Here is a 14,421-nt window from a genome sequence, read left to right as displayed (position 1 = left end):
CTGAATATTGATCAGGGTTCAAACTGTAGCCAGCAGCCTATACTTGTAATGTTCTCAAGCTAAGAATGATATTTATATTTTTAAAGGATTGTAAGTAAAAAGAAGGAAGACCAAGACCCTATATTTCTAAAGGACTATAAGGAAAAAGAAAGAAGACAAAGACCCCATGTCGCCAACAAAGCCTAAAATATTTACTGTATTGCCCTTTACAGGAAAAGTTTGCTAATCCCTAGTCTAGATGATATATGAACACAAATACCTATAATACAAGGGAGAAAGAGGCAAGGGCCAATAAAAAGTACAGAGAAATAACTTATGGGATGGAATTCAGGAGAAGAAAAACCGAGTTCCATTGGCAGTGCTTGGGTAGGTTACTTGGATCAGGTAGCATTTAAGAGAAGGTAAAGGTGGGCTTTAAATATAAGGAGGTGAAAGAAAATGGTATTTGAAGTGATGGAAACAAAGTCAAGACACCAAGGTTGGAAAAGTGTAAAGTTATATGTAGGGGTCATACTTGGCAGATGGAGCTTGGTTCTGCAAGCAGTGAGATGCCTTTGAATGCTTTTAAACGGGGCTGTGATTTGAACATAGGTCTACTTCAGGAAGATTAATTGGGGAATGGAAAGAATACAGGTGAGGAGACCAGTTAGAAAATTATCCTAAATCAAGGACAGCACTTTTCAAAGAAGACTCTGAGGTCTTGAACCTGAGGAATCTACTATATGGTAAATGGGCTCAAAAACTAAAACAGTAAAAGTGGAGACACATGGAGTTTTCTGTGCTCCTGGTAAGAATCTAGGTCAGATTCATGTTTTTATTCCTCATAACACTTAGCAAAGTATATAGTGCATAGTAATCCCTTAAAGATGTATTAACTTATTGCAAATAACTAGCAAAAGAACTCTTTTACAGCACACAGTTGAAAACACATGTCTGGAACTAAGTGGGGATTTCATGGCTATTGTTCTAGATTTCAGAATCATATGTTTAGAAGTTCTAGTTAAAACCATGCAATTGCTGAAAAGGCAAATGAAGATCAAAGACAGAACTACAAATCTTCAGACATATGAGAATCATAAGAGAAAAATGTCATACAGGCAAGAGAAGAGAAGTTTTTAAGAAGCAATAGGAAGGTGAGTGAAGGTATAAATGCTTCAGGGAGGTCAGCAGGTGAGAAATACAAAGTAGATTTGATTTGAACTACTATGAATCTATTGGATTTGACTACTAAAATTAATGGAAATAGGCATAATAAAAAAAATTTCTGGGTTAATAAAACCTATATTCAGTTCTGCCTCTATCACCTACATGCTGTGGAAAGTTAGGTAAGTCATTTACCTTCTCTGAGGCTCAGTTCCAAAATTACTGGGTTAATAAAACCTATATTCAGTTCTGCCTCTATCACCTACATGCTGTGGAAAGTTAGGTAAGTCATTTACCTTCTCTGAGGCTCAGTTCCAAAATTACTGGGTTAATAAAACCTATATTCAGTTCTGCCTCTATCACCTACATGCTGTGGAAAGTTAGGTAAGTCATTTGCCTTCTCTGAGGCTCAGTTCCTTTATCATAAGGATAGTAATGCAGGGTACTTTATGCCAAGCAAAATATGTATGTTAAAGTACCTTTAATCTGTCATGTTAATGTATAAAAGGCATTGGTTTTGAATAATACAGTAATATAATATTTAAAATCAATACTGGTTTTAAAATAATTTATGAGAATCTTGTTAGAACTTTTCTAGGATATCGAGTTTAAAAATACACAAAAGTAAGCTTGTTGAGGACAGGAACTTTATCCATCTTACATACCCCATAGTGAATGAACAGATGATTGGATGAGAAGGGACGATATGAACTTTTATATAAGGATATAAGCATCTTCTAATAGGGGAAAAAAATTTAACAAAAGCATGAAATTTTCTTCTCTATGAACTAAAATTCACTCTAAATGCTGAACCATTATTATTTTTTAAGAAGAAAAAGGACTTAGGTGCTAAGAGTATTAATTCTCCCTAAACTGTGTGTTGAACTTATTTTAGACGATCTACTGAAAGAAAAACTTCTAAATTTAGGGAACTATTATTTTCCCCAAATCTGTAAGAAAGTAAAACCAAATATTAATATGAATAGATCACTCTGCATAAAACAGGTCAGCAAAATTAATCAAAAGTTTTAGATTTCTAACAAATGAGTTGCTAAACAGTTTCACTATTTGGTAGCTTATTTTATTTTTCTACCTGTACATTGGAATTGGTGCCAGACCCACCCTAAAATTTAACAGGTGTTTTCAAAGATGGCTGATCTTATAATTTAATTGTTACTTTTAGAACCTCTGGGAGTAGTTCTCACATCTAACAAAGTACATATTCCCCAGCATCCACTTTACTGTTTCCAGGCCATGAAACCTTGTTGGAGAACATTTTTTTAAAAAGATTTGCTGATGTGGCTCAGTACGAATTCAAGTTATCCAACTTTAAGAGGCCCTCCGACATTCATGGTCATACTTGTATTCACCAAGTTCTCTATAATTACGGTTACAAATATTTTTTTTTCCTCAAAGCCCCATGCTCATGTTCGTTCATTCACCTTCTACTTACTGAGAAAACCAATATAATCTGTCCAATGAGATTCCTCCATTTTCCTCCCCACCTCAAAAATCTCTTCAGTTTCTGCTCGTTCCACTCATTATGGAATAACAGACCTCTCTTTTATCTGGAAGTCACTTCTCTGTCTGTACCTGGAATCCTATCCACTCTTGACTCTTCCAGAATTGTGTCTGTCACCTTTCTTCCCTTTCTCTGCTGCATCTTAACTTTTCCTTACTACTAGTTATTTCCCTGTCTATAAATCTCTCAGATCTCCAAGATTCTGTGATACTACCCCACCTCTCCTCCTTTGACCAATATCCTTTTTAGGAGAGTAATCCTCACTTATTTCCTCCACTTCTTGATCCAGTCACCCATTAACTTTTTGCATCTGGATTTTGCCTCCGTATGTATACCACAACTGCTCTCTCAAACATCACCATTGCTTTCTTAATGGTCAAACTCTATTTTCAAACCTCATCTTCCTTGGCCCTTTGGCCATTTGAGATGGTTGACCACCCCCTTTCTCTATTTGCTTCAATTAGTCTGTGTTCACATCCCTCTCTGACCGCTCCTCTACCTGTGAAAGTGGTTCCTTCCTTCTGTTCCTTTAGAGTAGGCATTTTAGGTTCTGACCTCAACCCCTTCCATTACCCCTCAGTGATCTCACTCCTTCCCACAGCTACAAAGATAACTTTAAGAGGAATAACTCCTATATCTTTATCACAAATGTGACCTTCCTCAAGTCACTTTTTAACTGCCTGTTGGGCATCTTCGCTGCCATGTGTCTCAAAGGCTACTGGTTCAAACAGATCTCAGACTCCCCGTTTCCAAAACCAGCTTCTCCTCTCCCCTACTTCTTACTCCTTTTAATTGGGCTACCATGTTCCCTGTATCTCAAACTGAAAAGCTTATGTCATATGTGACTTTTCTTCTTTTAACCCCAAATCCAATATAGGTTATCAAAACTTGTCAAAATTACCCCCAGAATAACTGTCAGAAAAGATAGAGAGTGACACATTTAGTCAGAAGACCTAAGCAAGTCACACTTATTTAAGCTTTTATTTCCACATTAGTAAAATGGTACCAATAATGATGTTCATTGTAATATTTCCTTAAATACCACAATAAATCCTTTTCTGATTTCCCAAACAAATGTGTTATCTCCAGCCTCTGAACTTCAGTAAGACTTCATCTGTATTTCTCTTATGGCATCTATCATACACCTCACCATATATTTTACATAGCTGTTTGTGGACATATCTTATTCCCCTTCCTGAGAGGAACTGTAAGCCCCTTTGATTCAGGAACCATGCCTTATTTCCTTTTATTTTCCAATTTGAAGGCTGTAGAGTGCCCTTCCCAAAGTAGGAGTCTGTGAGTGGAAAATTAATGAAAATGATTAATATAAATTGGATTATATCTACTGATTGAATAAAAATACTTCCCCATTTCTGAGTCATGTTATATACCAGAATGCATAAATCCCTTGACTAAAATGACAATAAATGGAAAATAAGGAAGATCAGGAGCAACCAAAAATAAAAAGGCTGAACAGAGTTAGGATATCATGAGAGAAGTGGATTGAGATCAGTTTAATTATGGGGAGAAGTAAAGATTAGACAAACTGGAAGGTGAAAGAGGATAAAGTTGCCATTTAGGAGGCTCAGCTTATTATAAGTATTGTAATTTAGCCAGAATCTTCTCCTGAGGGAATTTAAAAGAACAAACAAAAAGCCATATACTTAGATAAATAAAATGTATCTGGACAGGATTTTCAAGCTGCTCTGCAAAACCAGTTAGATTATTTTTGTTTACAAAGCATGGGGATTGAAATTTGTTTTACCCCTCAATAATGTAGAGTTAAAAGCTGAAAATGTTAAAGTTAAAATGATCATTTTTCTTTAACCCTCTGCTGCATCTTCTCCCTGAGAAACTATTTGCTTCTTTGCAGTTGAACACAACCATAATGAGGCAGGCTCAGTGTTACAAATATGTTATGTACTTGCATACATACTTCTGATTTCTCTGCTTTTGTGATTACACTCTAGCTGGTGAGGATGGGGGAGAGAAGTGGTATGTGGGTGGGTCTCTGGATCCTAGTTCACCTACATCATCAATCGTCCTTAATTCCCAAATGTTCCTCTCCCATATCTGCATTGTTCAATTTCAGTCCCAACTCTGCTGTTTTGTAACTGAATGGTTTGGGGTCAATTAAGAACTTCAGTTCCAAGAAGGTTGCAACCTTGTTTTGTTCACTAGTCAATCGCCAGTTCTTGGGGTAATTTTTGGTGCATAGTAGGCAATCGATAAAAATTCACTGAATAGGCGGGAGCTTCAATAAAAATTCACTGATAGGTGGTAGTGGGCGGCCGGGCATGGAGGGGCAAAGCTGCCGGGTCCTTCATGGTGAAAGATTTGGGGGCATTTCTCTCTCCATTGTGTAGTTGATAGTTTGGGCAGTGAAGAGATGGCAGACATTGTCAAAATTTTTCTACAGGACCTTGCCAGGGGAATCAAAGACTCCATCTGGGGAATCTGTACCATCTCAAAGCTAGATGGTCAAAGTCAACAAAAGAGAGAGGAGCAGCATCGAAGAAGGGCAAGCAGTGTCCTGGCTCAGAGGAGAGCCCAGAGTATAGAGAGGAAGCAAGACAGTGAACCACATATTGTTAGTAGAATTTTTCAGTGCTGCACTTGGAATGGTGGAGTATTCTGGTTGTCTCCTCTTGTTTTATTGAGTGTTTATTCCTGTGCTTCAGTCAGTAGTGGGCCAAATTTTGGTGAACCATCACTCCCTCAGGATGTTTTGTTGTGGCTAGAATTCTTCCTCACGTCAATTTTCAGTGCTCTTTGGGTGCTCCCCGTTTGTGCTTAGCAAAGTTGTGAACGCAATCTGGTTTCAGGGTATAACTGATCTGGCATTCGAGGTATCAAGGAGAAAGGCTCACCATTCGTTAGTTTCAGCAAAATAATTGCTGACATGCTCTTCAACCTATTGCTGCAGGCTCTTTTTCTCCTCCAGGGGATGTTTATGAGTCTCTTCCCCATCCATCTTGTTGGTCAGCTGGTTAGTCTCCTGCACATGTCTCTTCTCTACTCACTATACTGCTTCAAATATGGTTGGTTCAATAAAGGAATTGAAATTCACCAACAGTTGTCAAACATAGAAAGAATTGGCCTTACTACTTTGCATTTGGTTTGCCCTCGTCTTTCCTCAAAGCAATGCAGTACTCCTACGTTGTCAGTGCCTGCCTCTTCTCTATCCTCGTTCCTTTATTCATTATCAGTGTCTTTCCAATTGCACCTCTTCTCCTTGGTGGTTTTCTTAAGCAACAGATTCTTCTGCAAGACAGTCTACCTGCAGTCTGCCCTGAGTAGCTCAACTTCTGTAGAGAACTTCCCCTCACCTCACCCATGTCCTGCCAAACTGAAAGCTGTTGTGGGCCACTGAGTCAACTGCCATCAAGAGGAGATGGGTGAGATTACAGGAGCACCATGGCAGCTCTTTTCCTTGTTCACCTCCCTGACCAGGCAAGGCAACAACTCTGCCAAGGGCCCTGTGCATATTCCGCTCTTTCTGAGAAATCGGGCATTTTTTGTTTAACATCTTTATTGGACTATAATTGCGTTACAATGGTGTGTTAGCTTCTGCTTTATAACAAAGTGAATCAGCTATACATATACATATATCCCCATATCTCTTCCCTCTTGCATCTCCCTCCCTCCCACCCTCCATATCGCATCTCTCTAGGTGGTCACAAAGCACAAAGCTGATCTCCCTGTGCCATGCAGCTGCTTCCCACTAGCTATCTTTTTTATATTTGGTAATGTATATAAGTCCATGCCACTCTCTTTGACTCAGCTTACCATTCCCCCTCCCCGAGGCCTCAAGTCCATTCTCTAGTAGGTCTGAGCATTTATTCCTGTCCTGTCCCTAAGTTCTTCATGACAATTTTTCTTTTTTTTTATTCCACATATATGTGTTAGGATACAGTATTTGTTATCTCTTTCTGACTTACTTCACTCTGTATGACAGACTCTAGGTCCATCCACCTCACTACAAATAACTCAATTTTGTTTCTTTTTATAGCTGAGTAATAGTCCATCGTATATATGGGCCATATCTTCTTTATCCATTCACCTGTCGAAGAACACTTAGGTTGCTTCCATGTCCTGGCTATTGTAAACAGAGATGAAATGAACATGGTGGTACATGACTCTTTTTAAATTATGGTTTTCTCAGGGTATACGCCCAGTAGTGGGATTGCTGGGTCTTACGGTAGTTCTATTTTTAGTTTTTCAAGGAACCTCCATACAGTTCTCAATAGTGGCTGTATCAACTTACATTCCCACCAAAAGTGCAAGAGGTTCCCTATTCTCGACACCCCCTCCAGCCTTTACTGCTAGTAGATTTTTTTGATGATGGCCATTCTGAACGGTGAGAGATGATATCTCATTGTAGTTTTGATTTGCATTTCTCGAATGATGAATGATGTTGAGCATTCTCTCATGTGTTTGTTCACAATCTTTATATCTTCTTTGGAGAAATGTCTACTTAGGTCTTCTGCCCATTTTGGGATTTGGTTGTTTGCTTTTTTGATATTGGACTGCTTGAGCTACTTGTACATTTTGGAGATTAATCCTTTATCAGTTGCTTCATTTGCAAATATTTTCTCCCATTCTGAGGGTTCTCTTTTGGTCTTCTTTATGGTTTCCTTTGCTATGCAAAAGCTTTTAAGTTTCATTAGGTCCCATTTGTTTAGTTTTGTTTTTATTTCCATTTCTCTAGGAGGTGGGTCAAAAAGGATCTTGCCTTGATTTATGTCAGAGTGTTCTGCCAATGTTTTCCTCTAAGTGTTTGATAGTGTCTGGTCTTACATTTAGGTATTTAATTCATTTTGAGTTTATTTTTGTGTATGGTGTTAGGGAGTGTTCTAATTTCATACTTTACATGTACCTGTCCAGTTTTCCCAGCACCACTTATTGAAGAGGTTGCCTTTTCTCTGTTGTATATTCTTGACTCCTTTATCAAAGATAAGGTGACCATATGTGCATGGGTTTATCTCTGGGCCTTCTATCCTGTTCTATTGATCAATATTTCTACTTTTCTGCCAGTACCATACTGTCTTCATTGCTGTAGCTTTGTAGTATAGTGTGAAGTCAGGGAGCCTGATTCCTCCAGCTCTGTTTCTCTTTCTCAAGATTGCTTTTGCTATTCGGGGTCTTTTGTGTCTCCATACAAATTGTGAAAATTTTTGGTTCTTGTTCTGTGAAAAATGCCATTGGTTGTTTGATAGGGATTGCATTGAATCTGTAGATTGCTTTAGGTAGTAGAGTCATTTTCACAATGTTGATTCTTCCAATCCAAGAACATGGTATATCTCTCCATCTGTTTGCATTATCTTTAACTTCTTTCATCAGTGTCTTAAAGTTTTCTGCACACAGGTCTTTTGTCTCCTTAGGTAGGTGTATTCGTAGATAACTTATTCTTTTTCTTGCAATGGTAAATGGGACTGTTTTCTTAATTTCGCTTTCCGATTTTTCATCATTAGTGTATAGGAATGCCAGAGGTTTCTGTGCATTAATTTTGTATCCTGCTACTTTACCAAACTCATTGATTAGCTCTAGTAGTTTTCTGCTAGCATCTTTAGGATTCTCTATATATAGTATCATGTCATCTGCAAACAGTGACAGCTTTACTTCTTTTCCGATTTGGATTCCTTTTATTTATTTTTCTTCTCCGATTGCTGTGGCTAAAACTTCCAAACCTATGTTGAATAACAGTAGTCACAGTGGGCAAATTCGTCTTGTTCCTAACCTTAGTGGAAATGGTTTCAGTTTTTCACCATTGAGGATGATGTTGGCTGTGGGTTTGTCTTATATATGGCCTTTATTATGTTGAGGAAAGTTCTCTCTAAGCCTAGTTTCTGGAGGGTTTTTATCATAAATGGGTGTTGAATTTTGTCATAAGCTCTCTCTGCATCTATTGAGATGATATTATGATTTTTCTCCTTCAATTTGTTAATATGGTGTATCACATTGATTGATTGGCATATATTGATAGTCCTTGCATTCCTGGGATAAACCCCACTTGATCATGGTGTATGATAATCATGGTGTATGATCCGTTTAAAGTGCTGTTGGATTCTGTTTACTAGTATTTTGTTGAGGATTTTTGCATCTATATTCCTCAATGATATTGGCCTGTAGTTTTCTTTCTTTGTCTGCTTTTGGTATCAAGGTGATGGTGGGCTCATAGAATGAGTTTGGGAGTGTTCCTCCCTCTGCTATATTTTGGAAGAGTTTGAGAAGGATAGGTGTTAGCTCTTCTCTAAATGTTTGATAGAATTCCCCTGTGAAGCCATCTGGTCCTGAGCTTTTGTTTGTTGGAAGATTTTTAATCACAGTTTCAATTTCCTTACTTATGCTTTCTCTGTTCATATTTTCTATATCTTCCTGGTTCAGTCTTGGAGGGTTATACCTTTCTAAGAATTTGTCCATTTCTTCCAGGTTGTCCATTTCATTGGCATACAGTTACTTGTAGTAATCGCTCATGATCCTTTGTATTTCTGCAATGTCAGTTGTTACTTTTCATTTTTCATTTCTAATTCTATTGATTTGAGTCTTCTCCCTTTTTTTGCTGAGTCTGGCTAATGGTTTATCAATTTTGTTTATCTTCTTAAGGAACCAGCTTTTAGTTTTATTGATCTTTGCTATTGTTTTCTTTGTTTCTATTTCATTTATTTCTGCTCTGATCTTTTTGATTTCTTTCCTTCTGCTAAATTTGGAGTTTTTTTTCTTCCTCTTTCTATAATTGTTTTAGGTGTAAGGTTATGTTGTTTATTTGAGATGTTTCTTCTTTCTTAAGGTAGGATTGTAATGCTAAAAGCTTCCCTCTTATAACTGCATTTGCTGCATCCCATAAGTTTTGGGTCGTCGTGTTTTCATTGTCATATATTTGTAGGTATTTTTTGATTTCCTGTTTGATTTCTTCAGTGATCTCTTGGTTATTTAGTAGTGTATTATTTAGCCTCCATGTGTTTGTATTTTTTACAGATTTTCCTGTAACTGATATATACTCTCATAGTGTTGTGGTCAGAAAAGATACGTGATACGATTTCAATTTTCTTAAATTTACCAAGGCTTGACTTGTGACCCAAGATATGATCTATCCTGGAGAGTGTTCCATGAGCACTTGCAAAAAATATGTATACTGTGGTTTTTGGATGGAATATCCTATAAATATCAGTGAAGTCCATCTTGTTTAATGTATCATTTAAAGCTTGTGTTTCCTTATTTATTTTCATTTTGGATGATCTGCCCATTGCTGAAAGTGGGGTGTTAAAGTCCCCTACTATGATTGTGTTACTGTCGATTTCCCCTTTTATGGCTGTTAGTATTTGCATTATGTATTGAGATGCTCCTATGTTGGGTACATAAATATTTACAATTCTTATATCTTCTTCTTGGATTCATCCCTTGATCATTATGTAGTGTCCTTCTTTCTGTCTTGTAATAGTCTTTGTTTCAAAGTCTATTTTGTCTGATATGAGAAATGCTACTCCAGCTTTCTTTGACTTCAATTTGCTTAGAATATCTTTTTCTATCCCCTCACTTTGAGTCTGTATGCGTCCCCAGGTCTGAAGTGAGGCTTTTTGTACACAGCATATGTACGGGTCTTGTTTTTGTATGCATTCAGCCAGTCTATGTCTTTTGGTTAGAGCATTTAGTCCATTTACATTTAAGGTAATTATCGATATGTATGTTTCTATTCCCATTTTCTTAATTGTTTTGGGATTATTATTGTAGATCTTTTCCTTCTCTTGTGCTTCCTGCCTAGAGAAATTCCTTTAGCATTTCTTGTAACGCTGGTTTGGTGGTGCTGAATTCTCTTAGCTTTCGCTTGTCTTTAAAGGTTTTAATTTCTCCTTCAAATCTGAACCAAATCCTTGCTGGTAGAGTAGTCTTGGTTTTAGATTTTTCCATTTCATCACTTTAAATATGTCCTGCCACTCCCTTCTGGCTTGCAGGGTTTCTGATGAAATATCAGCTGTTAACCTTATGGGGATTCCCTTGTATGTTATTTGTTGATTCTCCCTTGCTGCTTTTAAAACTTTTCCTTTGTGTTTAGTTTTTGATAGTTTGATTAATATGTGTCTTAGCATCTTTCTCCTTGGATTTATCCTGCGTGGGACTCTGTGCTTCCTGGACTTGATTGACTATTTCCTTTCCCATATTAGGGAAGTTTTCAACTATAATCTCTACAAATATTTTCTCAGTCCCTTTCTTTTTCTTTTTTTCTACGACCCCTATAATTCTCATGTTTGTGCGTTTAATGTTGTCCCAGATGTCTCTGAGACTGTCCTCAATTCTTTTCATTCTTTTTTGTTTATTCTGCTCTGCAGTATTTAATTCCACTCTTTTATCTTCCAGGTCACTTATCCATTTGTCTGCCTCAGTTATTCCACTATTAATCCTTCGTAGAGAATTTTTATTTTCTTTTGTGTTGTTCATCGTTTGCTCTTTAGTTCTTCTAGGTCCTTGTTAAACGTTTCCTGTACTGTCTCCATTCTATTTCCAAGATTTTGGATCATCTTACTATCATTATTCTGAATTCTTTTTAAGGTAGACTTCCCATTTCCTCTTCATTTGTTTGGTCTGGTTTGTTTTTGCCTTGCTCCATCATCTGCTGTGTTTTTCTCTGTCTTCTCATTTTGCTTAACTTACTGTGTTTGGCTCTCCTTTTCACAGGCTGCAGGTTCATAGTTCCCATTGTTTTTGGTGTCTGCCCTAAGTGGCTAAGGTTGGTTCAGTGGGTTGTGTAGGCTTCCTGGTCAAAGGGACTAGTGCCTGTGTTCTGGTGGATGAGGCTAGATCTTGTCTTTGTGGTGGGTAGGTCCATGTCTGGTAGTCTGTTTTGGGATGTCTGTGACCTTATTATGATTTTAGGCAGCCTCTCTGCTAATGAGTGTGGTTATGTTCCTGTCTTGCTAGTTGTTTGTGATAGGGTGTCCAGCACTGTAGCTTGCTGGTCGTTGAGTGGAGTTGGGTGTTGATGTTGAGGTGGAGATCTCTGGGAGATATTTGCTGTTTGATATTACATGGAGCTGGATGGTCTCTGGTGGACCAATGTCCTGAACTTGGCTCTCCCACCTCAGAGGCACAGCCCTGATGACTGGCCGGTGCACCAATAGCCTGTTATCCACACAGCTCAGAATAAAAGCGAGAAAAAAAGAAATAAAGAAAAAGATAAAATAAATGATATAAAATAAAATGAAATAAAATTAAGTTATAAAAATTAAAAAAATAATTATTAAAAATTTTTTAAATAGAAAGAAGAGAGCAACCAAACCAAAAAAAAATCCACCAATGATAACAAGTGCTAAAAACTATACTAAAAAAAAGAAAAACAAAAACAGACAGAACCCTAGGACAAATGGTAAAAGCAAAGCTATACAGACAAAATCACACACATAAGCATACATATACACACTCGCAAAAAGAGAAAAAGGGAAAAAAATATACATATCTTTGCTCCCAAAGTCCACCTCCTCAATTTGTGATGATTCATTATCTATTCAAGTATTCCAAAGATGCAGGATAGATCACATTGCTGGTGGAGATTTAATTTGCTGCTCCTGAGGCTGCTGGGAGAGATTTCCCTTTCTCTTCTTTGTTCACACAGCTCCTGGGGTTCAGCTTTGGATTTGGCCCCGCCTCTGCATGTAGGCCACCTGAGGGCGTCTATTCTTCGCTCAGACAAGACGGGGTTAAAGGAGCAGCTGATTCGGGGGCTCCGGCTCTTTCAGGCAGGGAGAGGGAGGGGTATGGGAATGCAGGGCGAGGCTGCGGCAGCAGAGACCAGCATGACATTACAACAGCCTGAGGTGAGCCGTGTACTCTCCCATGGAAGTTGTCCCTGGATCCCGGGACCCTGGCAGTGGCAGGCTGCACAGGCTCCCAGGAGGGGAGGTGTGGATAGTGACCTGTGCTTGCACACAGGCTTCTTGGTGGCTTCAGCAGCAGCCTTGGCATCCCATGCCCTTCTCTGGGGTCTGCGCTGATAGCCGCACCTTGCACCTGTCTCTGGAGCTCAGTTAAGCAGCGCTCTGAATCCCCTTTCCTTGCTCACCACAAAACAGAGGCAAGAAAAATTATCTTGCCTCTTTGGCAGCTCCAGACTTTTTCCAGGACTCCCTCCAAGTTAGCTGTGGCACACTAGCCCACTTCAGGTTGTGTTCACACAGCAAACCCCAGTCCTCTCCCTGGTATCTGACCTCCAAAGCCCAAGCCTCAGCTTGCAGCCCCTGCCCACTCCAGGGGGTGAGCAGACAAGCCTCTCGGGCTGGTGAGTCCTGGTTGGCACCAATCCTCTGTGCAGGGATCTCTCTTCTTTGCCCTCTGCACCCTGTTGCTCTTCTCTCCTCTGTGGCTCCAAAGCTTCCCCCCTCTGCCACCCAGTCTCCACCTGCAAAGGGGCTTCTTAGTGTGTGGAAACCTTTCCTCATTCACATCTCCTTCCCAGAGGTGCAGGTCCTATCCCTATTGTTTTGTCTGTTTTTTCTTTTTCCCTACCCAGGTATGTGGGGAGTTTCTTGCCTTTTGGGAAGTCTGAGGTCTTCTGCCAGCGTTCAGCAGGTGCTCTGTAGGGGTTGTTCCACATGTAGATGTATTTCTGATGTATTTGTGGGGTGGAAGGTTATCTCCATGTCCTACTCTTCTGCCATTTTCAGGAATCGGGATTTTTGTCTCCAGTGCAGGTAAGGCAGGATCTTCCTGACATCAGTATGGATTTTAAACACCGGTGAGTATGAAAGGACCACAGGTTTTTCTGCAGTTCTTTTCTAGCATTTGCCAGCCCCCGTGCCTAGACTGATTTGAATTTCTCCCTGTGCCATTTATCTTCCCACTTCCCCTTCCTGCCTTCCACCACCGTTTGATGAATGGGTTTTTGTAATTCTAGCTGTTGTATTTTGTGGACTTGTTATTTTTGTTTTTCTGTGAAGTACATATATTGGATGTGGGAGGTAAAGGAGGCTCTGCTGCTCCTGGTCACTCCCTTTATAGCCATCACTGTCTTGTTTCTTGTAACTCAGGTTACATTTGTTCTCTTGCTGCACTGCAAGGAAAACAAGCCTGAAGAGATGGAACAGGAGTTAAGACCTCACAGCTAGATCCTCACAGCTAGATCTGCTGGGTTTTGAGAAGTGATTTTCTTTCTTCCCCTTCAAGTGGAAAAAGATTTTTTCACTGGTACATTTAATGTGCCCCCAACTATAGGGAGGTACCAATTTTGTACAAGTGCCATTGCAAAACAGAATGCTCAGAGAACCTGAACTTTTAAACTCTGGAGGTCTGAACTTTACTGTTGGCCACTGATGGGTCTTTCTGGTATTTCAAAGGATATTGGGTGCTGCAAATAGGAACTGAAAGGGTAAACTTATTAAACCCATTAAACCTGAGGGAAAAAAATTCACTGAATAAATGATAACTTCTCTGTGCTGCTGTTTTCTCACTTTTTTAGAACTAAATGAGATAAAATATGTAAATTGCCTAGCATGGAGTGTATATCCAATAAGTATTAATTCTTCCATTTCCTCATTAACTAAAGAATAAGAATGCATCCAAAGTCACATAAGAATTGCTTGCAAAGAAGGCTGGAATTCAAATGATTCGATATTTAAAATCTCTCCATGGATATATCTTAGGCAAACACAATACTTCTCACATCGTGAAAAAAAAGTGCTATCTAGAACTAATTCTTTGAGAGCCAGGGATGTCAAGTGTAATATGAATTCGAATATGCATATTCCCCAGTTTATTTGTGAAAGGAA

At 38.9% G+C, this 14,421-nt stretch overlaps 1 protein-coding gene and 1 pseudogene across 8 annotated transcripts in view; one reads left to right on the top strand and one right to left on the bottom strand.

The window, feature by feature from the left end:
* Positions 1–14,421, bottom strand: part of POF1B (POF1B actin binding protein) — a 123,999-nt gene that overhangs the window by 86,459 nt on the left and 23,119 nt on the right. For 7 of the 8 annotated variants that reach the window (XR_016391323.1, XM_089904309.1, XM_089904311.1 and 4 more), the window contains one exon: positions 13,187–13,363. The exons of the other annotated variant lie outside the window; for it this stretch is intronic. Coding sequence is in view for 6 of the 7 variants with exons in the window: in XM_089904309.1 (XP_089760435.1) it covers positions 13,187–13,363 (177 nt within the window). In the remaining variant the exon portion in view is untranslated. The remainder of the gene's footprint in view (positions 1–13,186; positions 13,364–14,421) is intronic. 8 annotated transcript variants of the gene reach the window in all.
* LOC111178169 (etoposide-induced protein 2.4 homolog pseudogene) lies at positions 5,027–6,103 on the top strand (annotated as a pseudogene).

This window comes from Delphinapterus leucas, chromosome X (genome assembly GCF_059928025.1).
Source record: "Delphinapterus leucas isolate spDelLeu-1000000601 "Yukka" chromosome X, BTC_Dleu_Yukka2, whole genome shotgun sequence".
NCBI lineage: Eukaryota > Metazoa > Chordata > Mammalia > Artiodactyla > Monodontidae > Delphinapterus > Delphinapterus leucas.
This window is presented reverse-complemented; position numbering and strand designations above follow the sequence as displayed.